General features: G+C 54.7%; 1 protein-coding gene across 4 annotated transcripts; it reads left to right on the top strand.

Moving 5' to 3' along the window:
• The first annotated feature begins 240 nt into the window (after positions 1-240).
• ASIC1 (acid sensing ion channel subunit 1) lies at positions 241-25875 on the top strand. Of its 4 annotated transcripts, none has more exons than XM_058742831.1 (12): positions 241-872; positions 1730-2107; positions 2738-2933; positions 19885-20035; positions 20651-20778; positions 21058-21211; positions 21592-21648; positions 22119-22272; positions 22712-22803; positions 23303-23382; positions 23471-23575; positions 23738-25875. In XM_058742831.1, exons 2-12 carry the CDS (start codon positions 1746-1748, stop codon positions 23840-23842), a joined length of 1584 nt encoding a protein of 527 aa, XP_058598814.1. In that variant the 5' UTR covers positions 241-872; positions 1730-1745; the 3' UTR covers positions 23843-25875. The 4 variants fall into 4 exon arrangements, with proteins under 4 accessions (XP_058598814.1, XP_058598815.1, XP_058598812.1 ...); XM_058742832.1 differs by having other exon boundaries at positions 243-872; positions 21061-21211; XM_058742829.1 differs by lacking the exons at positions 241-872; positions 1730-2107; positions 2738-2933 and adding an exon at positions 16417-17230.
• Positions 25876-25898: the final 23 nt, after the last annotated feature.

The raw sequence follows: 25898 nt of genomic DNA, 5'->3' as shown, positions 1-25898 counted from the left end.
TGGGTGCTTGCCCTGTAGGCCAGGCCTCTGGGATGCGTGGGTGTCTGTGGGGGCGTGTGTGGCTGTGAGTGGCGTGGTGTGACTCTGGTCTTATGTGTGTCTGTGTCTCCACACGAGCAAGTGCTTGAATCAGTCAAGTGTGACTCTGGAGCTTGCGTGTGTGTGTGTGTGTGTGTGTGTGTGCGCGCCCGCGCGCCCGCGCGCGCGCGTGTGCCACCAGAGGAAGCAGCAGCAAGAGGCAGGAGCATCGATCCGAAGGAGACAGCGCGGGGAGGGGGACGCTGGGGGCAGACACCCTCCCGCGCGCGCGCGCGCGCGCACACACACACACACACACCTCACACATAGTCACACACAAGCCATAGGGCCTCACAGGCAGAGAGACGGCTCCGGGACCGGAGGGAGGCAGAGCCGCCGAGAGCGGCCGGGAGGAGGGGGCGAGGCAGCGGGGGGAGCCCTCGGTCCCGCTCCTGCGTCCGGGGGCCCCGCGCTCACACCGGCCCAGAGACACCCTCGCAGACACCCGTAGGCGCGCACGCGCACCCTCTCCCCTCCCCCTCCGCCTTCCCTCCCGCCGCCTCCCGGCCGGACGATGGATCCCTGCAGATCCCGGGGCTGAGAGCACCGCGCACCGCGCCGAGCCCGGGCGGACCGAGCCGAGGCGAGCGAGCGAGCGCGCGCGGGCGGGCGGACAGAGCCGAGCGGAGCCGGGCCGGGCGGGCCGCTCCCTGCAGGGCTCTGCGCGGCGTGCCGCGGCAGCCGCGGGCTCCGGCTCCGGGCCATGAGCCCCTCCGCGGCTCGGCGCTGAGCCCGAGTCCGGCCCCGCGCCCCAGGACCCGCCGCCGCTTGCCGGGTTCCCGAAGCCCCCTCAGGTGGGTTTCCGATACCCCCGCCTTTGGCTGCGGGACTCCCCAGCTCCCCGAAGCCGAGACTTTCCTCCCCTCTCGCTTTTCCCCAGCTGCTGGGGCGGCTCGGTGGCTGGGGAGGGGGGCGGGGGCCGAGCATGGGATCTGGCTGCGTCGAGAAGCTGGACTGGTGGGGGGGTTGCGTCCGGGGCGGGGACAGCTAGCTGTCATAGGGAACCGTGCCCCCACCCCCATGCATCCACCTCCGGCTGCCCTCCACCCCCCACCCCAAATAGACACACACATAGCCTGCGCGGTTAGGAGAACTGGAGACGCCCGCAGGTGAGGACTCGGGCTGGGCCCCTCCCCACCTCGCGGGGCGGGGGGGGTGGGGGGTGGGGGGTGGTTAGGCCAGGTTTAGCTCAGCCAGATGAAAGCTCAGTCCTGGGGACACCCTTGGCCAGGAGCTCCTGACCCTGGGTTCTGTCCATCTGGGGGAGTTTTCGTCTCTAGGATGGGGTGGACATTCCTGTCCCAGAGTGACCCCACATCTGGAGGGAACTCCTGTGCCTGCCTGTGGAAATATTGGGACTTCCCTCTCGCCCTCCAATGACTATATCTGGGGTCTCCCCTGGCCTGGGAAGCTTTCCTGGGAGGGCATTCTCTTGGCCTGAGCTGACCCCTGTGCCCCCGCATTTGGAGGAACCCTCTTCTACGAGTGTGTCCCTTGGCCGGCCACCTCTGGGCTCACACACAGAGGGAAGTCTCCTGCCCCAGGGGCAGTGACCTCTGGTGACGGGGATTCCGAATGGGCACACGTGCAGGGCCCCCCAGGTGTACTCTCATCTCAGGACAATAACAGCCTCCCCACCCCCCTTCCCCAGGACCCCCTCGGCCAGGATGGAACTGAAGGCCGAGGAGGAAGAGGTGGGTGGCGTCCAGCCGGTGAGCATCCAGGCCTTCGCCAGCAGCTCCACGCTGCACGGCCTGGCCCACATCTTCTCCTACGAACGGCTGTCTCTGAAGCGGGCGCTCTGGGCCCTGTGCTTCCTGGGCTCGCTGGCTGTGCTGCTGTGTGTGTGCACTGAGCGAGTGCAGTACTACTTCCACTACCACCACGTCACCAAGCTCGATGAGGTGGCTGCCTCCCAGCTCACCTTCCCCGCCGTCACGCTGTGCAATCTCAACGAGTTCCGCTTCAGCCAAGTCTCCAAGAATGACCTGTACCACGCTGGGGAGCTGCTGGCCCTGCTCAACAACAGGTGGGCGGCTCCCACCCATCCGCTAGCCGCTAGCCGGGCTCCTTGGAGTTGCATGCATCCCAGCTCCCGGATACCCCTATCAGGGGGCTCGCCTCTCCAAACCTGCTGTAAAGCCCGGACAACCCTGTCCTCTAGGCCCCCCAAGCCTGCCACTCACAGCAAAGGAATTGGGGTGCTGCTGAGCACGCAGTTGAGGGAGCCCAACCTCTGATCCCAGCATAGTCCCAAACAGCTCTGCCCCTACGCAGCCTGAGCTATGAGACATTAGCACCTTCTCTGGAATGACCTCTGCCACCCTCCTGCCGCTGCGTCTTGATCTTCTCTATCTTTAAAGGGTAGGGACTGTAGTATAAAGATAGTTCCTGCCTTGATGTCTCTGCCCACCTCTCCCTTACCCATGCGGCCACGGCAGATCCTACTGTCTTCTCAGACCCCGGGGTTCAGGTCCTCTGGACACACCCAGCTCTCCTTGTGCCTATGCCCAGGCCTGCTTCCCAGGGCTGATTGCTACCCTCCTCCCTCCCCGCCCCCCCCCCCCCCACCGAGGTTGGGTATGGGACACTGGAGGCCCAGTGGAGGGATGAATGGAAGGTCATGCTGATCCATGCGCTGCTCACCCCTGGGCTCCAGGTATGAGATACCGGACACACAGATGGCAGATGAAAAGCAGCTGGAGATACTGCAGGACAAGGCCAACTTCCGCAGCTTCAAGCCCAAGCCCTTCAACATGCGGGAATTCTATGACCGTGCAGGGCACGACATTCGAGACATGCTGCTCTCCTGCCACTTCCGGGGGGAGGTCTGCAGCGCTGAAGACTTCAAGGTGGTGAGTGAGTCCCCTGGTGTGGGGCATGAGTCAGCCCTGCCCCCAGAGGAGGAGGTTAGGAGCCGAGGGCCTCTCTTCAAGCTTGCTACTCTGGGAGAGGAAGCTGTGGGTCCCTGGGGTTTGCTTCTGTCCGAACGGGACTTAGTTCAGCACAGGGGCACGTGTGCTCTGTGTGAGGGCCTGAGCATCACCTTGTGTCCACGATGGCAGGAAAGAGGGCCCACAGTGCATAACACACATCAGGCTGACCCATGCACTCATACACACACACACACACACACACACACACGCACACACACACACACACACACGACCTGGCATGGCTTTGACCTCACAGCTTACTGTGTGGGCTGCAGGTGTCAGAGCTGGACATGGTGGTGGGTAAGCCTTATTATTTGAAATGAAGTCTGAGGACTATCACCTGGGAGCTTGAAAGAACTGCAGGACTTAGCTACTCCACTTCCCCTGACCAACTGAATCAGAATTTGCATTTTAGCAGGTGATTTGGACTTAAGTTTGGGAAGCACTGAGAAAACTGGGAAGTAAGGGAAGCTTTCTCTTAAACAGCCAGACAGGTAATTCTCTCTGTGCCACCCCTGTCCACACACACACACACACACATACGCACATGCACACACACACACGCACACACATGCACATACTGTCCGATTGGGTTCCCCCTTTGCCAGCAAGACCCACAGAGCCAGGGTCTGAGGAAGGAGAGATTATTTGGGGTACACAGTCATGGCTGAACTGGAAATTCCCTTTGCTTTTTTTTTTCATCCCTTTGCTCCTTAAAATGGAGATGCCCCCGCAGACACACACACACCACTCCCCACAGATGGGGCTGCCTCAAAGCCAGCATCCCAAGGAGGGTTAGGGGAACTGACTTGCATCTCATGTGCCAGGTGATCCTGGGCAAGTCCTATAGATTCCTGAGCAGTTACAACCAGACAGGCTGGAAAGGGCCCAGAGGACCTGGAGCCATGTGTGAAAAATAACACCAGATGAGAGAACGATGCTTATAACCCTTCAGAATGCTTTGTAGGCTGTCCTTCAATCCCCTGGATAAACAGCCACATTATCTCTATTTTACAAATGCACAAACTGAGGCACAGAGAGGTAGAATGAGTTGCCTGAGTTCGCATAGTTGGTTAGTGACAGATTCAGGATTAGAACTCATGTCTCATTAAGTTCCAATGAAGTGTGCTGTTTGTTAATATCGTTGGCCCTGGAGTCATTGTATCCATTTCCAATCCTGATCATTGCTCTTTGAAAACCCAGCCTCCCCTAGGACCCCCTTGCTATCCGTGCCTGCCCCCAATTCTCCGCTCTCAGATATTCCCTTTTCTCCCTGCCCGTTTCCTCCCCTCCTTGCCTGCTTCCTCCCAGCATTATGGGAGCATGAACTGCATTTGCTTGTGTAGAAATGTTGGAGCTGTGGCCATGCTTGTTTTCTCCTGCTGAGGTTACACAAGGATTCCCAATTTCCTTACGCCCTGCTCTGCCGACCAGCTTCATGTGCCTTTGTCAATCCTGCCGGACAAAGGTTTCAAGACTACACTCCTTGCCGAGCCAAGCTGACGGGGGGGCCTAGAATGGCGCGTTAACCACTTCCCTCTTTCCTTCCCCGAAACAGGAAAGTCCTGGATTCTCCAGAGCCTGAGACCAAAGGGTTCCCGGGCTCACCAACTGTATACCCATGAGTGGTAGAAGCGGGCGAAGGTAGAAGTAAGACAGAGCCTTCCTCCTCTGTAACATACCCCGTGTACAGGCAGAAGGGACCAGCAAGAAAGAGAAAACCCATTAGCTTGAATGGCTTGTAATTCTGGATGGTGGGCAGACTACTTGGCTCAACCCGAGAAGGTGTAAAGCGGGGGGTTTAATTAGTCCATAGAAAGGGTTCAGTTGAGGCTCCCTTTGTCCCTCATGCCCAGAAAGATTCCAAGTGGTGATGCCGAGACACGTTCGGTTCGTGAAATTGGAGATACTGAAATGTGATCGGTCCATGTTATCTGAGGGAACAATTCTAAGTAGACAGATGGACATATGACTGGTTCACAAAGCTCTGGAACAATCTGAGTTCTTCCTCTTGCTTGGGGTTGGCGTAAGGGGAGACACAAGAACTAGTAACCTGCAGACCCAGCACTGGCACCTCTTGGTTCTGGGTCACCAGGGAAGACTAGGTTTTGGATGTTTCTGAGCTCATGTCAAAGACCTGACCCTGAATCTGGCCGCACCCAAACCTCTCACCCCCTCCTTCGACCCTCTCTCATAGATCTCCCTGCCCGCCTCTTTCCATGTCAGGAACTATACCACTTCCGCCGATAGGGATGTTACTACACACATGGGAGTTTGGTTGTGAATCCATGTCCGACATCTCCCCAGTGGAAAGGAAGGGCTCAGGCCCTCTCCTCCAGCTCCCTGGTACTAAGGGGCACAGACACTCCTTGCCTGATGCTCCACCTTCTCTCTCTTCTTCTTTGGTCTAATAGTTAACATCTGCCTCTCGATCCTTGCGATTCTCTGCTAGGCCAAGAGGTATGTACTTAGCCCCTGGACAGACAGGGCACTGACAGAAAGCATTTGCCTATTGGGTCAGAGCTCCGGAGAGACTGTCCTGGCATCTTCTGCTGCCTTGAAACAGAGGTTCTAACTAGGAATCCAAGCCCTGGCTCACAGTTTTTGCAAAATATAGCGTGCAGAGGTACATGTGAATTCCTCTCCTGGTTTCCAAGGGCAAAGCTGATCCAACAGTGAGAACCTTGCTCGTGGGGGACAGTTCAGGGGGCATAGGAAGGGCATATTCTGGTCCCTCAAAGACCCCAGCTTCTCTAGCAGGGGTCTGCAGTGACAAGTGTTTCCCCCAGACGTGCTTCTGAATCCAGCTCAACCGTTGGGGATGGACTGGTGGTCACAGAGTGTTTGACTGGGTCCATCCCCCAGCCGTAGCTGAATCGGCTTTGGAGAGTAGGAATACATTTGGGGAACCTGGGCTAAATCTGGGAGAAACTGATTTGGAAACTCTTTGGGACTGAAGAGGCAGAGGGCAGAGGGTAGACATTAGCGGCTCTCTCCTGAGCTACCATAAGAGCAACCAGAGACCCACTCTCAAGGACCCTGTCTTCCCTGTCCACTTCTTTTCCTTTGAGGCGGGGTGCTTCATTGCCAGGGCAACAGGGTCTGAGGCTCCGCTCTCTCCCACCCCAGCTCGAGGCCAGCAGAGGCCAGCCAGGCCACGGCAGGGCAGGGGTTCCGTGGAGGGGGACCAGGGGCGCAGCTGTCTGCCAGTGTCTGGGTGGGGGCCGGAGGGAGTGAGCACAGTCGCAGCTGGTGCCAGCCTCCAGCTGCACCTTATCTGTCCCTGGCAGTGGGAGCGCCTGTGTGGCTGGAATGCTGAACAGCACCAGGGGAGGGGGCTGGCAGATGGCTGCCCAGTCAGCCCTATGCCACCCCCCTCCTCCAGCTGAGACCCAGAGCCTTTGCCTGGGGGAGAGAGAGTGGGGAATTCATTTCTGGACCCTGGAAGAGAAGGAAGGGGAGGGCAGAAAATGGAAATCCTTGGGGTGGGTATGCAGTGGAGATAGTATTCTCTCTCAGGTGGGGGTGGAATTGGGGGATAAGGATTGAGGTGCCTACAGGAGTCCCCCCCCCCCCTGCCAGGACCCAGAGGCACAGAAATCCCCCTAAGATTCTGGAAGGGGACAGGACTCTTCTGGATCACCTAGAGGGGTAAGAAGCACAGATATAAGAAGTGGGTGTAGGTGGGTGATCCTGGGACCTGGAGAGAGGAGGGAGCAGCCATCTTATAGCAAGCTGAGCCGGGGTGCAGGTCCCAGAGAGAGCCAGGGCTAGCATGGGAGCATCCTTATCCCCGACTTGGCTCTGCCCCTTCACTGACACCCCTCACACCCACACGCCCTGGCTTGCCTCATCCCCCTCCCACCGCATAGCAGCTCAGACCAGCTCAGACCTCACTGAGTCTGTTCCCTCCAGCTAGCAGGGAATGGAGGCTGCTGAGGGGAAAAGCTGCCCAGACTGCTACATAGAGAGCAGGGTCCTGAGCAACCCTGCCCGGGGGCAAAGGCCCAGTGGTCTTTGTTGGGGGGGGGCAGTTAACGGGGAGCATGCACAGATTGCAGAGGGACCGGAGAGGCTGGAGCGGGGAAGTTAACTTTGGAGGAGGGCGTTCCTTCCAGCCTTATCCTTCTCTCCCTCCCTCCCTCAGAAGTGCCTGAGGTTGGAGGGAGGAGACGGGAGTTAGAGCCGGGTGCAAGAATCCCGGGGACCGTGGTTAGGGTTTCTGCCTCTCTTTCCGTCTCTCTTTCACAAACATCCTTTGGATAACGTAGTTTCCTCTCTCACCTCCTCTCCCGGTCCTTTCTTCCTCCCCTGCCATTCTTGACTCCACCCCTCTCCCAGCTAAGAGGCTACTCTAAGTTAATTGATCTCTCGGCTGCTGGCTAAAGTAATAGGGAATTGATGTAAGTAACTAAGTGCCTCTGGGGGCAGAGTCGGAAGTGCAGGGGTGGAGGGAGCACCTCCAAGCCTCGGGCCTTTCTCCTGCCCCAGCCTGCGGAAAACTCAAAGGTATGGTCACTGCTGCACCTGGTATGCATCCATCTGGGAAGCAGAGGGAGGCCTGCAGGGAGGTCCCGTTTCTGCTGCGGGTGGAGGTTGCTTCTGAGCATGCTTCAACTTTGGTTCATTACTGTGACAGAGCCCCTTCTAAGGGCCAGGCCCCATGCTGGGTGCCAGAGACCCAGTCCCTGCCCTCAGGGAGCTTGGAGTTAAGTGTGGTACCCAGAGAGGCTCAGAGCCTAGAGAGTGGCGGCAGTAACAAAGGAAGCCTCAGGGAACAGGGAGTAATGTGACTGGTACCAGAGGACCCTCGACATCTGGGTGGAGTCCTTCCAATCTCCCCAGGCCAGCTCAGCTATTCAGAAACTCCAGGGTTTTTTTTTTTTTAATGTTTATTTATTTATTCTTGAGAGAGAGAGAGAGAGAGAGAGAGAGAGCAGGGGAGGGGCAGAGAGAGAGAGAGCAGGGGAGGGGCAGAGACAAAGAGAGGGAGAGAATCCCAAGCAGGCTCCATCTGGTCTGTCAGCACAGAGCCTCACGCGGGGCTCCAACCCACGAACTGTGAGATCATGACCTGAGCTGAAGTCAGATGCTTAACTGATTGAGCCACTCAGGCACCCGAGAAACTCCACTTTCATAGAATGTGTGGTGACTCTCCACCCCCACCCCCCACCCGCTGCCATCCTCCCCCAGCAGATGCACAGCTCACTGCTCTCCAGCAGGGGTCATTGTCTGCCTCCAGCCAGGCACCCTAGGCACCAGCCTGCCCTCACGGTAGGTCTGAGGTGGCTGCTCCAGGAACTTCTACCCTCCGGCTGAGAACCTCCCAGTCAGGACTCTTGTGTGAGGATTCTGGGAGGCCAAACTGGGAAGCAGACAGCAAGAATGAGAAGTGATGCCTAGTTCTGGCAGAGGGCGAGGCTGGGCATGGGGACCCCTGGGTTCTATTTTAGGCATAGTTTCATCTGGCTTCACTTCTTAGCTTCTAGGCCCAATTTCCTGTGAGGAAAGGGGGCTCTAAGGAGTTTGCTAAATTCTTCTTTGCCTGGGGGCAGCCCCTCCCTCAGCCTCTGGGACTCTCTAGCTAAGGCCATGCTGGCCCGTGTGTGGAATGGATGTATGGTACTGACTTTTCTGGACACATGGATCAGACATCTTGTGGGAAAAAAAAATTATATATATGTTTTTATTTATTTTTGAGAGAGAGTGTGTGTGTGAGCAGGGGAGGGGCAGGGAGAGGGGGAGACAGAGGATCCAAAGCAGGCTCTGTGCTGACAGCAATGAGCCTGATATGGGGCTCAGACTCACAAACCGTGAGGTTATGACCTGAGCTGAAGTCAGATGCTCAACCACCTGAGCCACCCAGGTGCCCCTTCCTTGTGGAAAATGTTAAAATGAGCACAAAAAGGCTGTGTATTCACCTTGAGGGGAAGTTCCCTTAAGAAACTCTAAGGAGAGAGAGACTCTGGCATCCCAGGTTTTCTAAGGCCACCCCCCAGGGAAAGGGAGGACAAATTGTGATTTTTCTGAGCTACTATGAGTTCTTGGAAAGAAAACCCTTTCTCACCCTTCTCATCTGCACCTCCTTGATGTGGCTGAAGTCCCGGGGGGCCCTGGGAAGTGGGGCTGTGTAGCTTAGTGCTGTGTGTCTCTAATCAGTATGTCACATCATCGGGCCAGGCTGGGGACATTCCTAGGGGTGAGACGGCTGCAGTGGCCTTGACCGTGAATAGCAGTCAACTCAGCCTTCCTTATGACACATTCGCTGCATGTGGGCCCCAAGTGGGCAAGCACACATGTGCACCTCCATGGTGGGGTCTGAGGATGAGAGAATGGGGATGTAGATAAGGTGAGGTGGACGTGTGTGGATGCGCATGGGGGCACACGCCGCTCAGTGTGGTTGTGGGAGGGAGCTTGTGTGCAGGCAAAACTCTGGTTGCATGCAGAGCACATAGCAGCAAAATTAATCATCTCTTCCAGTCGAGCTTTGCAATATACAAACTCCCTTTGCTTTAGCTCATGGTCCTCAATTCTGGGAGGCAGGAAGATATTAATATCTTCACTTGAAAGATGAGGAAACTGAGGCTCAGGGATGTTAGGTGACTTGTCTGAGGTCACATAGCCAGTGAATGCCAGAGTGGGACCTTGACTTCAGATCTTCTAGATCCAGGTTCTTTGTGTGTGACTGTAGGAGCAGATGTGTGGAGCAGGGTGGTGGGGGGAGGAGTGTGTCTGGCTTCCCAGCTTGCCGTGTTCTCTAAAGAAGCAGGAGGCAGGAAGGAAAAGGGTACAAAGGAGAAGGAACCCCAGCCTCAGGTTGGCTACACCAAGTCTCTTGATTCCTCTGCCTTTTCATTGCACCACCTGGCCAAATCCTGACCTTAGTAGATAGACCCACCACTGGCTTTCCTCAGGGTGGCTCTAGGGCAACCAAGCTTTACCGGAGGACGTCACACAATAGGCCAGCTTGAAATCACCTTGTGCCCATGATCAATATCCTGAAATGGGCCTGTTGTGCCACCTGGCAACCCCATTGTATTTTCCTGGTCACCTCGCTCTTCCCAATGACTACTGTAGACTTCTCCACTCATCTCAAACAGCCGCCCTTCCTAGCCCCCCCACTCACCCTCAGCAGATGACCTTGCCTCCTGCTCCACAGAGAAGATACAAGCCTCAGAAGATAGAAGCCTCAGCCAAGAACTCGCCCTTCCTTTGGGCAGCGATCCCCAGAGGGGAGCATTCCTCTTATCTAGGCTGAAAATCTCAACCTATTCTTTCCATCTGATCTCCTACCTATATAGGAATTTTACCCTAAAGATTTTGCCTCTCCTTCTACACTCAGTCTCTGCCTCTCCAGTGGAACCTACCTACTGACACTGAAACATGCTTATGATTCTCCCATCTAGAAATACATAGCTAAAACGACAGCTATCATTTATTGAGCACTTGCTATGTATCAGGGTTGAGGTTAAGATAAAAACCAAAACCAAAGGTCTCTCGACTCCACAGCTCCCTCCAGCTCCAGCTCGCACACTATCTCTCTGCTTCCTTTCACAGAAAAAATTCTGAAAAGTGATGTATGTATTCCACTGTCTCCATTTCCTCATCTCAAACTCCCTCTTCAATCTGCTTCAGGCTGCCATCTGCCTGCCCCCAGCACTCCACCAAAATGGTTCTAGCTGCGGCCACCAGGGACTTCCATGTGGCCAGATCCTGCAAACATTCTTTATCCTTACTCTCTCAATAACATTAAAAAATGGTTGGGGCGCCTGGGTGGCGCAATCGGTTAAGCGTCCGACTTCAGCCAGGTCACGATCTCGCGGTCCGTGAGTTCGAGCCCCGCGTCGGGCTCTGGGCTGATGGCTCGGAGCCTGGAGCCTGTTTCTGATTCTGTGTCTCCCTCTCTCTCTGCCCCTCCCCCGTTCATGCTCTGTCTCTCTCTGTCCCAAAAATAAATTAAAAAAAAAAAAAAAAAAAAAAACGTTGAAAAAAAAAAATGGTTGACCACCTCCTCTTCTTAAAACCGTTCTGTCCTGACACCCACACACTCTTGATTTTCCTCCTTTGTCTAGTTCCTCCTTCTCTGTCTCATTGCCAGTTCATTCTCTTTAACTTGGCTGTTCAATGTCAGCACTACTCAAGTCTCAATCCCAAGCTTTTCTCTTTTTATAAATCATGAGGGGACAATTTAATGGTGCAACTTGATGAATTTTTCATTAGTACATTTTTACATTGGTGTATCTTTTTTTTACATATAAGATTTTATTTTTAAGTAATCTCTACACCCAATGTGGGGCCCAAACCCATGACCTTGAGATCAAGAGTCACATGCCCTACCCACGCTAGCCAGGTGCCCCTGCATTGGTGTACCTCACAATGTTATATTTTACATATTACATCAGTATGTACTTACATTGGCATAAAAGTGTAAAACATTTCTAGCACCTTAGAAAGTTCCTTTAGGCCCTTTCCTAGTCAGTACTGTCCCATAAGAGGTAACCATTATTCTGACTTCTGTCGGGACAGATAAGTTCCACCTGTTCTTGAAGTTCCTAGAGTATATGTATCCTCCATACACACTTTTGTGCTTGTCTTCTTTTGCTTTCGATTTTGTCTGTGACATTATCTTGTTTGGTGTGGTGGTAGTTAGCTCTTTGTCAATGCTGTGTTGTATCTCATTATATAAATATACCAAGATGTGTTTATCCATTCTACTCTTGCTAGACATTTGGGTTGTTATTAGTTTTTTGGCTATTATAAATAAAGCTACCATGAACATTCTTGTTTATGTTTTCTGCTTGTCATAGGTACTCATTTCTTGGGTATATAACTAGGAGCTGTGGTTAAGTCACAGGTTGGGATTCTGTTTAGCTTCAGTGGATATTGACAAATCAGGCTTGTTTGCTCTTTCTTTCTGTCTTTCTGTCTTTCTTTCTTTCTTTCTTTCTTTCTTTCACTTTCTATTCTATTCTTGGGCCATCTCATCTTCACGCATGACTTCAGTCAGCATCTATATACCAGCGAGTGCCAGATGTATGCCTCAGTCTAGCTCTCTCCTCTCAGCCTCAGCACCAGTGACCAATCTCCCACTTCACATCTCTACTTGGATGTCCCCAAGGCTCCAAAAACCCAGCATGTGCAAAGCCAAATTCATCATCTTATCTCCCAAACTAGTCCTTGCCTTGTGTTCTGGCCTAGCGAGCCACCCCACCATACAGCCACTTATGCAGACTAGAAATCATCCCTGACACTCCCATCTCCCTCACCGCCCTTAACCGGACCTGCCATTGTTGCCTCCCAAATATCCCTACCCCACTACCCTATACCAAGCCAGCCCACTAACTCACCGTCTTACCTAGACCCTGCAATCGTTTCCTAACAGGTCTTCCAGCAACCCCTCTGGCCACTCCAGAGTCCTTTCTTCAAAACACTGCTCTGATCACTTGAAATTCTCCCACGGTGTGCCTCCCATTGTCCTTGGACCAGAATCTTTGCTGTGGCCTTCAAGGCCCTGAGAGGTCTGGGTCCTGCATGTTCCTCCAGCCTGTTCTTACCCTGCCCTGGCTCTCCAACTACCTCCTCCTCTGCTCAGCTCTCTCCTTCCGTGGTCTTCAGGGCCTTCGCATGACTCTGCTCTCTAGAATACTCTTTCCCCCTGCCTCCCCCCCTACCCCCATGCAGACCTTTACCTAATTATGCCTCCTTATTCTTTAGATTGCAATTAAACCATCACTTCCTCAGAGAAACCTGCTTTGATTCCCAAGGCTGGGTCAGATCTCCCTGTCATTCACTCCCATAGAGCATATTATTTTTTTCATAGCACTTATAGTTTGCAATTAAACATTTAGTTTTGCAATTTTTAGAAAATGTCTGTCTCCCCCATCAGACAGTAAGTTCCACAAGGGCAAGATCCTGGTCCTTTATATATTCTTTTTTTTTTTAAGTTTATTTATTTTGAGAGAAAGAGAGGGAATGGGGGAGGGGCAGAGAGAGAGGGAGAGAGAGAATTCCAAGGAGGCTCTGCCCTGTCAGCATGGAGCCTGATGTGGGGCTCAATCTCACGAACTGTGAGCTCATGACCTGAACTGAAACCAAGACTCAGATGCTTAACCGACTGAGCCACCCAGGTGCCCCTATGTATTCTTCACGTGTCCTCAGTATGCAGATACTCAGTAAATATTTGATGAATAAATGAAAGAATGAAGAAGGAGGAAGGGATTTGGAGGGGGATGATCTAATCCTAGTCTCATGCCCATTACTTGCTCTCCATGAAACTTGAACAGATCATTGTGCCTTAGTTTCCTCATTTGTGGGGGGGGGGTGAAGTTACTCAAACCTGCTTAATTCACTAGGTTGTATAAGGATCCCATGAGATATTAATTGAAGAGCATGAAACATTGTACAGATGTTGAGGGTGAGGGAGTTTAGAAAGACATGTGGAGAAAGTCAGAAACCACTGAGTCGCCACACACAGCTTAAGAGCGGTGCTGGGTAGGGAATGACACAGGGAAGGGTTGCATCCTTGGACAGAGGGTTCAGAATCGAGTGCTGTCCTACCTGCGTTCTGCTTGGCCACTTCTCCTGGGGCCTCTGTGTGTGCTTGGGGGTGGGGGGCGGTCTGTGTGTGCTGCTTGATACTTTCCTTACCTCCTATTACTGTGAAAATTTTGGATTTGTCTACTGGAACAAGATGTGGTAGCAGAGAATGTTAGAGGATGGAGGAGGGAAGAAATGTGGTTGGTGTGTGTGTGTGTGTGTGTGTGTGTGTGTGTGTCTTTGTTGCCCCACAAGGCAGCTGTGTGTAGTGATGTGTAGGTGTGCAGTGTGGGTCTTTGTGTTGGTGTGGGGGAAGAAGTGTCCTGCCATGCTGGATTTGCCGTCCTCTGAAGCTGCTGTGTGTGCACGTGCCCTTCTTTCTAGTGAAGCCTCGTGGTGGAAGTGTCTGTCCCCTGTCTTGGTGTCTTCCCTCTGGAAGTCTAACCTACCTCTCCGGCCAGAAGTCTGAAGGAGGGGAACAATGCCCTCTAGTGGGTGTGGAACGCACGGGCAGCTGTGGCTTCCCTACCCTCACCCTAGGCCTAGAACTTACCTGTGAAACACACATCCTGAGGACATGTAAAGCCTTCTAGAAGCTGAGGTCTGGGAGGGGGGTGCCCAGGTGGAGAAAAGGCACACGGGACCAGAAACAGAAAAGGAACCCATGAATTCACACAGAAGAAGCCTGAGGACCACAGCTGAAGGGGGTTGGGGGGCGGTAATCTTTCTTCTCATCTCTTGAGTGACCTCTCTGGTTGCCCTGGGTGTTCCTGGTCTTCTTGGTTCTAGTTTCTTAACATGGTCCCTGGGTCTTGCTCTTTCATTTTCACGGTCTCTGTCTTCAAGAACCTGTTGGTCACTGCTCATGCCTGAAGGGGCTTGAGCAGATTTGGACCCCTCATTCTGTGTCCTGAATGGGTACTAACTTTGTCCTGTGCAATCAGGGAAGGCTTCTCGGAGGAAGTAACATGTGAGTAAGGTCTTGATAAATGAGTAGAAATTCTCCAGATGGAGTCCAGGGAAGGCATGGAGCTGTGGATGAGCCTTGTGTGTATGCAGAACGGGAGAAGGGCATGGTGGCTAGGCACTAGACTGCTGTGGAAGGTTGGGGAAGGGAGGCTGGAAGGTAAATTGCAAAGGCCTCATAGCTCCTCTTGCGATGGAGGTGATTTCACCAAGAGGCACTGGGGCGTGAAGGTCTCTATGCAGGAGAATGGTCAGAATTATATAAGGTGGGGAGAAACTACTGGGAGGCAGGGGATTGGGGAGAGCAGTTGGAAAGCCATTGTTTAGGCAAAAGAGGTGGAGGCCAGTCTGAGGGCAATGGTGAAAGATGGAGATGGGCCAGAGCTCAAACACCGCTCTTCTTCTGGGGCCTCTGTGTCCCTGGCAGCAAAGCTGAGGCCAAAGGTCCTATATTAGTCAGTTCTGCTGGCATCTGGCACCCAGCCTCCAATCCCCAACACACTCCAGGGTCTCTGCCTGGAAACAGAGAAGGGAAGCGGTGTGGGAGCAGGGAGGGAGGGGAGAAAAGGAGGGGGAAGGAGGTCTGAGGCTGTGTGATGGTTAAGGAAGGGCAAGGCCCAGTAGACTCATCTGACCTCCACTGCTTACCTCTGGTCCTGCAAAGGAAGGGTTAACAGGCTTCCCCTCTCTCCCTCCCTTCCACTCCTCCCCTCAGGTCACCTTCTAGGCCCTAGAGACTTGGCTTGTGGCTCAAGTTCCTCAATCATTGGCCCTGAGTAATCAGAGGGCACAGAGGGGCCAGGGGCCTGGGGGCAGAGAATGGTAAACTGGGGGCAAGTCTCAGAGACTGAGCAGCCAGGTGTATGTATGAGGCTGAGGGTTGGGGAACACCCCGAGTTGGTTCCTGACACTCTCCACCTGACCTAGCAGTATTCTCTGATCTCAATTTCTTCCACCTACCAGACAGAATTCCTCGAACTCCTCTCCTGGACGTTGAGGGGTGGGCAAGCTGGGAGGGGGAGTGGTGGTCTGCCAGGAAGCTTTTCAGCTGCAAGAGACAGGGTCCTCCCCCCCACTGGTGCCGGGAACTGGCCATAAATGAGTCTGTGGTCAGTGAGAGACCTCTGCTAATGGAACCTGGGCTGCCCCCCAAGCCACAGAAGGGAAAGGTGGAGGAGGGGAAAGTGACCTAAGTGTTGCTCAGCACAGGGGAGGGTGAGGACTTGAAGCTGAGCCAGAATCAGGGGAGGCAGGGGAGGATAAATGGGGTCAGGGACTGGCGGGAGGGAAATTGGAGGTCAAGGCAATGATTACAGGGGAATTAAGGGTTCAGGAAGTAACAGGGTAAATTGGGGTCAGGGCAGTGACTGAAAGGGAACTGGGGTCTTATGTGTGTATTGGGAGATGATGGGGGTATATGGTCAGTGAAATAATTGGGGGGATTATGGATCAGGGGGATCATGGAGGAATTAGAGGTCTGAGAGAGCCGAGAGTGCAGAGGCTCTGATATCTCAGGGAAATGGCTGCACCAGGTGAGAATGGGGGCGAGGACCCAGAATTGGGACAGGAAGACCAAGGGAGATGCTGAGGAACCGATGGGATGGTGATAGGGAGCTTGAATGTCATGGGGGAGGGGCAGGGACTGTGGCTCTGGGCTGTGGAAGCAAAGGAATCTGCTAGGTCCCATCTCACCTGGAGCCCCTAGGCTTGTCTAGGGTTTCCACTGTCTTCCACCCCCTCTGTCCTGCTGGAGCTGGTGACAGGAAAGGGGCTCCCTCCCCTCCATCAGCCTCCCTTTCCCACCGCCATCCATTATTCATCAGCCCAGAGGCCCGCCCTGTGGCAGAGCAGGCAGGTCCTCCTCCCCACGCCCCGCCCAGTCTCAGCCCCATCTCAGCCACACTGCCACGAAGGCCCCGGCAGAGAAGGACAGCTGGCTGGCGGGGCGGAGGAGACCTGGCAGAAGGTCTGGGAGGCTGGCTCTGCCGGACCCTGCCTGAGATCACATCTGTCTCTCCCTTCACCTGCCAATCCCCAGTGCCAGGAAGCCCCTGGAGAAGATGCCCATCCAGATCTTCTGCTCTGTGTCATTCTCCTCTGGAGAGGAAGCCCCAGGGCCCTTGGGAGATGTTTGGGGTCCGCACCAGCGGCGGCAGCGGGACAAGTCAGAATCAGAAGAGGAGGAAGAGAAGGAAAAGGAGGCAGTGAGGAAGAAGGCTAGAGAGGGGGATTCGCCCATGGATTTGGTGGCCTTTGCCAACAGCTGCACCCTGCATGGCACCAGCCACATCTTCGTGGAGGGGGGTCCAGGGCCGAGGCAGGCCCTGTGGGCAGTGGCCTTTGTTCTGGCACTGGGTGCCTTCTTGTGCCAGGTAGGGGACCGCGTTGCCTATTACCTCAGCTACCCGCACGTGACTCTGCTAGACGAGGTGGCCACCACGGAGCTGGCCTTCCCGGCGGTCACCCTCTGCAACACTAATGCTGTGCGGCTGTCCCAGCTCAGCTACCCCGACTTGCTCTACCTGGCCCCCATGCTGGGGCTGGATGAAAGTGACGACCCTGGGGTGCCTCTGGCCCCACCGGGGCCTGAGGCCTTCTCTGGGGAGCCCTTTAACCTGCACCGCTTCTACAATCGCTCTTGCCACCGGCTGGAGGACATGCTGCTCTATTGTTCCTACTGCGGGGGGCCCTGTGGCCCCCACAACTTCTCGGTGGTGAGTGGGGGCCCGGGCCGGGTGTAGCACCCTAAGCGTGTCTGACATGGCACACCCTGACTGTCGCCTCCTGGGGCTGGGGCTGGTGACCACCTCCCCTGCCTCACCTGGGCCACCCACACTTTATGACCTGTCTCAGAGAGACCTGGCCAGAGCTTGCCCCGGGAGCCCCAGGGTCTGGAACCGGGCTGCTATTTTCGGGTCTGTGCCATCCTGCTCTTCCTGTTAGAATCTTGAAATTCATCTGTGCTAGTTGGTAATTAGCTGCTGCCCTGAGGCCCCTGGCGTCTCCCTGAATATTCTCCAGCATCTCCAGCCCTTTCCCAGACCTCCCTGCGATCGAGCAGGGCCTAGGACCTTAGTCTGTCTTTGGGGTCAACCTCTGGTCTGATGGTGGGTACCTATTCCTGGCCTTAACAATTTTGACTGTCACCCCTGGACTGGAGCTGGGGCAGGTATAACCTGGTCTCTGGAGGCACAGAAGAAGAGCGTGGAAGGGAGGTGGAGGGGTGGGGACAGCCCCCAACTCCACCCCACCACACCCCTTCTCAGTAATGACCACAGCAGGGATGTCAGTGCATCCTCATGTGGTCTTTCAGTGTTCCTCCTACAGTGTGTGTGTGTGTGTGTGTGTGTGTGTGTGTGTGTCTATCTGTGTATCTGAGGGAGAACAACAGACCTCCTCTAAATCCTCTCCTTCCCCTCCAGCTCTGAGTGCCTAGGGATCCTCTTGCCCAGGGAAGCCTTCAGTGGGAGTCAGCCTCCTGCTTGCCCTCCCACTCTGGAGTTTAGGGTCCTTGCTGAGGCACCAAGTGGCACCCCCTCCCCTCCCCAGTTCAGCTTCCAGTTCTGTCTGGCCTGACTCCTCTCCTGCCCCCTCCAGGTGCCAGATGCCTGGCCTTCCCTTCCCCCACATCTGTCCCTCCGTCCCCCACCTCATCCATAGCGCAGGAGCAGGTGGCTGTCATCAGTGTGTTGTGGACCAACTGCAGACAGGGACCTCAAGGTTTTGGCCACTGGATCTCAGGCGGGCCGGGAAATACAGGAACGTGGGAAAACAAAGGGGTCAACTTAGCTGCCTCTGGACCTGAGGGTAGAACACTTCTCACATAGAACCACCAGGTGGCAGCAGCAGTCCACTGGTCAACCTCACAGCCCTCAGCCCAGGCAGGGCTGGTGCTCTGGGCCACCTGGGGTCCCTCACCTTCCAGATGGAGGGTAGGCGTGGGTGTGCGTCTGCAACCTGTGACTGAGTGCCACAAAACTTGCTTGTGGGGCTGGGGGATTGGGAGTTATTGGAGTTCTGTCTCTACTTCATCTCTGGGCCTTACCCACAGAATAGAGGAGAGCACGTGTTTTCTTTTCTGAATGGGGGAGGAGGCTGTTCCAGGAAGGGGGAAGCGGACAGGGATTCTATTTCTTAAGAACATCCACATACCCCCACTGCTCTGGTCTGGCCTAACACTGTCTTTCTCTTTCCCTGGGCTGTGTCTGTACTGACCTTCTGACTTGCTTTGTGGACTCTGTCACCATCAAGCAGTAGTCAAAGCATACTCACCCCATTTGTGGGAACCTGGAAACATTCAGGCAAGCAGCAGGGGGAGGGCCATAAGGAATTGGTGCACTCTTCTCTCCGTGGCTGTGTGGTCAGAACTGTGACAAGGGCTGCTCTGAGAGACTGCCCCCAGGGCTCAGATCTCCTCTGAGGCCCTCATAGTTCTGCACAAACATTGCCAAGCATACCATGCCCTGAATGCTCAGTACCAAATCCTGGGAGAGGAGATGCTGGTGCTTGGGTGAGCATGGTCCTTGGGATGGCAACTAGGTCCGCTTTCAGGTTCTGGTGATGATGGGACAACGATGGACATAAGGGGCTACTTGCTAGAGAAAACTAAAAAGCTTCGCTTGGTTTGGGGGAAGGATCTCGGGGAGAGCAAGAGTTCAGATGCCTGGGGCAAAATCCCGGAGAAGAGAAATCATATCTCAGAAGGCCCCAGGATCTTGGGCCTGAGGAGGGGGTCTCAAGGAGGGACCAGGAGTATGGCAGTGATGGGATCCTGGTGATGGAGGTGTATATATGTCAGGGTCCCAGCAGGAAAAAGACTGCCACTCGGATAGTCTAATTGAAAAGACTTGAACAAAGGGTCTATTTACAGAGCTGTGGGCAGAGTTAAGGAAACTCTGCCTGAAGGGGCCTGAGGCACCTAGTGATAGTGGGAAGTTGTCACATACAAGCTAAAGGGGTACAGGGAGGCAGCGGTGCTATGTGGGGAGCCCTCCTGGCAGGGTCTGTAGTTACAGGGTCTAAACCACTGCCAGAACATTTTCAGAGGGGAGAAGGGTGGGGAAGGATGAACACCCGGATCTCTGTCTCCTTCTGCCCTCTGATCCCTTAGTGATAGCTCCCAGTGGCCATCCCGAACCCAGAGCCTGTCCAAGTGACAAAGGGGCACGGACAGCACACTCCATCAGGATCAGCTTTCCAGGGCACAGAGCAGGGCAAAGAAGGGCAGCGAATGAGTGAGGAGGAGGACAAATGGAGAATGGGCTACATAGAAGGAATCATTCCTGAGCAGCCGAGGGGCCTGGGGACAGCCCTTGGTAGGTAGGAGGCGCTGCCAGGACTCTCAGGTTCTTCACTCTGCCTTCACCAGGTCTTCACACGGTATGGAAAGTGCTACACATTCAACTCGGGCCGAGATGGGCGTCCACGGCTGAAGACCATGAAGGGTGGGACTGGCAATGGGCTGGAGATCATGCTGGACATCCAGCAGGACGAGTACCTGCCTGTATGGGGAGAGACTGGTATGTCACTTCTCTCTGAGAACCCTTCCCATGGCCCTAGTCATCAGCCTCCACCAGGGGACTCCTGAGCTCCACTGTGGGACCCGAGGCAGGACTTGGGCTCTCCTCCCTTCTTCCTAGCATCTTGCCATCTCCATCTCCGACTCTACCTGATTGCCACCCTCACAGTTCTCTGGCTCCCCCTTCCTGGCTCAGTTACTCTCCAAGGTAACCAGCCATCCCTTTCCATCAGTGGCCGCCACTCGCTCTATAAATAACTCCCTCTCTTCTTGGGCCGTCTGCCGTTAGTCTGGTCCCAGGGGGCCTTGGGGCTGAGAGACATGAGGAGAAGAGAGAAAAGGAGAGGGAGAAATAGATAGTGTCTGGGAAAGAATATGAAACGCCGAGATGCATAGCTGAAGTCAGATAAGAAAAGTATGTAGGTTGCAGGGTTCATCAGGGCAGCATGCAGTTAGCAAATACAAAAGGATCCTGGGGATGGGCCCCATAGACTAACCCCTCTCCCCGTCCCAGTGTGCACTGTGCTTATTCCTAGGAGAGGTGGCATGACCCCAGCTCTGAAGGAGGTTAGGGAGTCAGAAGCCTTCCCGATACACACCCCCCTCATTCCCATAGATGAGACGTCCTTCGAAGCGGGCATCAAAGTGCAGATCCACAGTCAGGATGAACCTCCCTTCATCGACCAGCTGGGCTTTGGTGTGGCCCCAGGGTTCCAGACCTTTGTGTCCTGCCAGGAGCAGCGGGTGAGAGGACCACGGGAGGCTGGTCCCAGGGTGGGGTGTTGAGGGGTCGAGATGGAGTGGTGGGCAATCAATACAGGAGGGACGGGTGAGCTAGTGTCTGGGTTTCAGTCTGACTAGTGAGAAGCATGAATGAACAGGAATGCTCTGTAAACTCTGAGACCCTCAGAGTGTGCAGAGGGAGAGGGGGCAGGACTCCTGAGTTCTGCATCTTGTCAGACAAGTCCATCAAGGTGACTTGGGGAGAAGTCCCCACACCCCCCAGCTCCCCGGCTCTCCCAGCAGCTCATCTACCTGCCCCCGCCCTGGGGCACCTGCAAAGCTGTTACCATGGACTCGGATTTCTTCGACTCCTACAGCATAACTGCCTGCCGCATCGACTGTGAGACACGCTATCTGGTGGAGAACTGTAACTGTCGCATGGTGCACATGCCAGGTCAGGCCCCAAAGCTCCAGACACAGTCTTGGGGCCCCTCAGCCTGCATTGCCTCTCACCAGCTCCCCATGCATATCAACCACTTGCCAACACGGAAGCAAGATTAACTGGCTTCTCCCCACCACAGTTCTAGCCCCGTCCATATGCCTATGGCTCTTGTCCCTCTGACCTCAATTCCTGACTGTACCCGTCAGAAAGTGTGAAAAGCATCCAAGAGGGGTGTGGACTGTGGGGTGGGTCACCTTCAGGACAGACTGGGGGCTGGCTAGTCCTGCCCTCCCACCCTCTCCTAGTTTCCAGTTTCTAGGCCCTTAATACCACCATCATCAGAAGACCCCTTTAATCTCCATCCTGCACCACTGTCTTTTCTCCTCTGTTAGGGGATGCCCCATACTGCACTCCAGAACAGTACAAGGAGTGTGCGGATCCTGCTCTGGGTGAGCACCCCTGTCCTGGGGTAGTCTGGGGGAAGGAAGGAGCCACGTGCATGGGGGTTTCAGACCAAGTTCCCAGAAGCTTCAGATAACTCCTGGATCAGGCTTCACTTGAACTCTCTCTCCTGTGTCTGACCTCAGCAAGGCTGGGAATGGCATCTCTAGAGGCCCCTGTGAAAAATGAACCGGGCTCACCCGGGAGGGGCCCTCACCCTCTCTCATCAACACCTCAGCTGGTTGACCCCCAAGGGCCCTGAAGCAATGAGATACAGGATTATGAAATATCCATGGGGAGGCTGGGTGAGGATCAGCACAGGGTGGGCACAGGGCAGGCACAGGGCTGAGGCAAAGGACAGGTCAGGTAAAGAGAAGGGGATCCAGGCTTCCTTTGGACAGGGCCAGGATGTTCATGTTGGGAAGGTGCTGGCCGAAGAGCCCCACTCAACTGGTGCCTCTCACCTGGTCGGGCACAGACTTCCTGGTGGAGAAGGACCAGGAATACTGTGTGTGTGAAATGCCCTGCAACCTAACCCGCTACGGCAAGGAGCTGTCCATGGTCAAGATCCCCAGCAAAGCGTCAGCCAAGTACCTGGCCAAGAAGTTCAACAAGTCTGAGCAGTACATAGGGTAAGGGCTCTAACTGTGCAGGGCAGGGCCCTTGGGCTGGGACTGTAAAGGGTATAACGGGGCTTTGAGGGGCCAGCAGACAGGAGGAGGTTGAGATAACAAGGAGAAGGCAACCAAGGAGTCTGGGGTGGGCATGGAGGGCAGATCTAGCTGGAGCAAGCAAAGGAAGCACCTCTCTTTCCTCCTTGCTTCATTCTCTATCTTCATCCGCACTGTTACAGCTGGGGTCACTCCACACTTGCCAGTGTGCGGAGTGTCTTTTCATAGGTGCCATCACACTTAATCCTTACAACAATCCTAAAAGGCAGGTAGCCCCATCGACATCTCATTTTATGGACATGGAGACAGATTCAAAGAGGATAACTTGCTAAGGTCACCTAGCTAGTAAGGGACAGAGATGTGACTTGAACCTAGGTCTCCTCCCCCAACCCCTTTGCAGGGAGAACATCCTGGTGCTGGACATTTTCTTTGAAGTCCTCAACTATGAGACTATTGAGCAGAAGAAGGCCTATGAAATTGCAGGGCTCCTGGGTGAGCTGCTCATGGCACTGTCCCCTTCCCATGCCATGGGCATGGCGTGACACCCTACTACCCAAAGCAGGCTGCCTACCTCTGCCCCGCAAGTTCCTTCCTCGCCTGCCATCCCCCCGGGTCCTTTCCCCAAACTCTGTTGTCTCGGTATATAGTGGGAGGAGGGGGCTGAACCTTCTCTTAGGGCAAAGTGGTAGAGACAGGCCTGTGGGCATGAAGGGGGGACTCTTTCATAAGCCTTTGAAAATTTACCCGGAAAATGAATGTTGGGGTATTTTATATTTTCTGAATGACACCTGTTCACTTTAGAAAAGTTTAAAAAAAAATGCAGAAAAGCACGGAGAAGAAAATAAACCCCACCAGAATCGCTTTGTGCTCCTTCTGTGCAAAGGCTGTGGATCTTTTTGCAAATATGACTTAACTGTCCCTGTCCCAGTAAGCTCTGCTGCTTCCAAGGTGTCCTGACGCCACTAACCTCCCTGTGCCCCCTCCCCTGCAGGTGACATTGGAGGCCAGATGGGCCTGTTCATTGGGGCCAGCATCCTCACAGTACTGGAGCTCTTTGACTACGCCTATGAGGTAATTGTGGGTGGGCCGTCGGGGTGGGGCCACAGGCGCTGCAGGGTTCCGGCCTGCCAAACCACTCACCACCCCACCTCTGTCTCAGGTCATTAAGCACAAGCTGTGCAGAAGAGGAAAGTGCCAGAAGGAGGCCAAAAGGAGCAGCGCGGACAAGGGTGTGGCCCTTAGCCTGGATGACGTCAAAAGACATGTGAGGGAGCAAGAGAGGGGTGCCCTCCGGCCCTGCCCCTTCCCTCCCCGCCCAGCCCCAGGACCACCCCCCTCGCCACCTCTTCTCCTTTGCCTCCCCCGAGCCCCAGCGCCACCTGTCGCCCTTCTGATAACCAGTCCCTATCCTGTGCCGTTCCCCTAGAACCCGTGTGAGAGCCTCCGGGGCCATCCTGCTGGGATGACGTATGCTGCCAACATCCTACCTCACCATCCGGCCCGAGGCACTTTTGAGGACTTTACCTGCTGAGCCCCGCAGGCCACCGTACCAAAGGCCTAGGTGGGGAGGGCTAGGAGAATAAGGGGGCCCTCAGTTGCGCCCCTCCGCATCTGCCCTGGGGACTCACTCCCCCCTCCCAAGGTAGTCCCCCACTCCTGGGCAGTCCTTTCCTCTTGTCTGTGGTGAGGAAGGAGTCTTGACCATAGAGCCCTCTCCCTGCCTCTATCCCGTTCTTTTTATTTTTACTGAAACTAATCTAAAAAAAAAAAAAACTTAAAAAAAACTAAAAAACTAAAAACTAAAAAGAGAGAATGGGGCAGGTGACCTCAGGCTGCCCCTTTCTGCTCCATGCTGCCTCCCCCAGCTCCCAGCCTGAATTATGTCTGTCTGGCTGTCTGTCATCTGACTGTCCACCTACATTCTGCTGCCACCAGTCACCAAAGCCCCTCCCAGTGGGGGGTGGAGGGGATCCTTGGGGTCTGGAATTTGGCCCCGAATCAGAGAATGTACCTTGAAGGGGAGGGCTAGTTGCGGGGGGGGGGGGGGAGGCTTCCCCAGCCTTAAGAGACCCTCTCAGCCCAGTGTCCCCCCAACCGCAAATTTCCAGGCAAGAACTAAGACCCTAGTCCCCATTCCCACCCCCTTACATGTGAAGTCTCTATCTAGGGAGTTGGGGATGGGAATATCCCGAAGAAGTGGATGACGGGGAGAAGATGTGGCCCTGGTGCTGTAGGCCACATCCTGATACCTACAAGTTCACCCCCACCCCAGAACTGCTGGAGAGAAATCCCAAGAGGTAGCACTCCTCTACTGTCCCATGAAAGATCCAGCTGGTTGGCTTCCAGCTCAGGGAGAGGGACACTGGTGCCTAACCTCACTGGTCCCTCTCCCAGGGGCCCCTGCGGAGGGCCACATCCATAAATTTTCTTATGGAACTCTCCCAAGTCCTCTCCCCCAACTTCATTTGCTTCTCTCAACAACCTCATCTGCATTTTCTATTTCTATATGATACAGACTCTATATTGCTATATCTCTGTATATACTTTCCCCTAACTCTGTCTGTCTCTACCCCATCCCCTCTTGTCTCTAAGAACCATCCTCCTGCTCCAAGTCCCCCTTTCTGTGTTTCTACTCCCTCCCTGGTCTCTGAATGCCTTCGCCTGTATAAAGAGTTGGACTCTCTCCCCTGGTGTCTGTACTGTGTACACACATCCCTCTGAGAAGCACAAGGAGACGACACGCGCATTGTAACCTTCGCACTGTCTCGGTGGCGACATAAAGGAAGCTGTGAATCACAAGCTCTGCCTCTTTCTGGCCTCACCCTCTGCCCCCAACCCGGGCACCCTATGCCTTTCCCGTAGCCTTAACATTCCCTCCCCTGTTTCACAATCACAAAGCCCTTTGCCTGGCTGACTGTGGCCTCCCCAGGGAAGGGATAGCTGCGGAAAGAGACCCTGCCCAGGGAGTGGAGATCTGCTCTGCACACCAAGCCAAGGGTGTCAGAGACAAGGGGAGCTACGGTCTTGTAGCTGGAGAGACAGAAGTTCAGGTCCTCAGTCAGTGACCTTTCCTTCCTTCTGGGTGCCCAGCCTCCTTTCCTCACCTGATACCTAAGCCCACCACTTTTATTTTCTGGTGAGGTGTGGTTTGGTAATGGTGGGGAAAAATACAGGTTTAGAGGAGAAGTTGAAAGCTCTGCTCTTCTGTCTCTCCCTTCCTATCTTAATGAGAAATGAGTGAAGTAGAGGGCCTGCCATGCCCCCTCCCCCAGGCACTCCCCCTAGGCCAGAGCCCTACCCCTTCCCAGGCCTTCTCCGCCCAACTGTCTCTTGGTCTCCAACCCCAGAACAGGACCTGTGGCAGGTCACCTGTGCACTGCCTGGAGCTAGAGAGTGAGGCTATGGGATGTTGGGGGAGCTCTTGGTTCTTAGAAGTTCCTTGGAGATCAGACCTCTCCAGAGGGAAGCAGGAACAAGGCCAAGGGGTGTGCACTGGATGGAGAACAGCAGGCAGGGCTACGGGTGACGCATGCCTCTGGTCTAATAAACTGGGTTTCAACCATCTCTTCAGTTGTCGTTCTTCTCTT

This window comes from Neofelis nebulosa, chromosome 8 (assembly GCF_028018385.1).
Source record: "Neofelis nebulosa isolate mNeoNeb1 chromosome 8, mNeoNeb1.pri, whole genome shotgun sequence".
NCBI lineage: Eukaryota > Metazoa > Chordata > Mammalia > Carnivora > Felidae > Neofelis > Neofelis nebulosa.
This window is presented reverse-complemented; position numbering and strand designations above follow the sequence as displayed.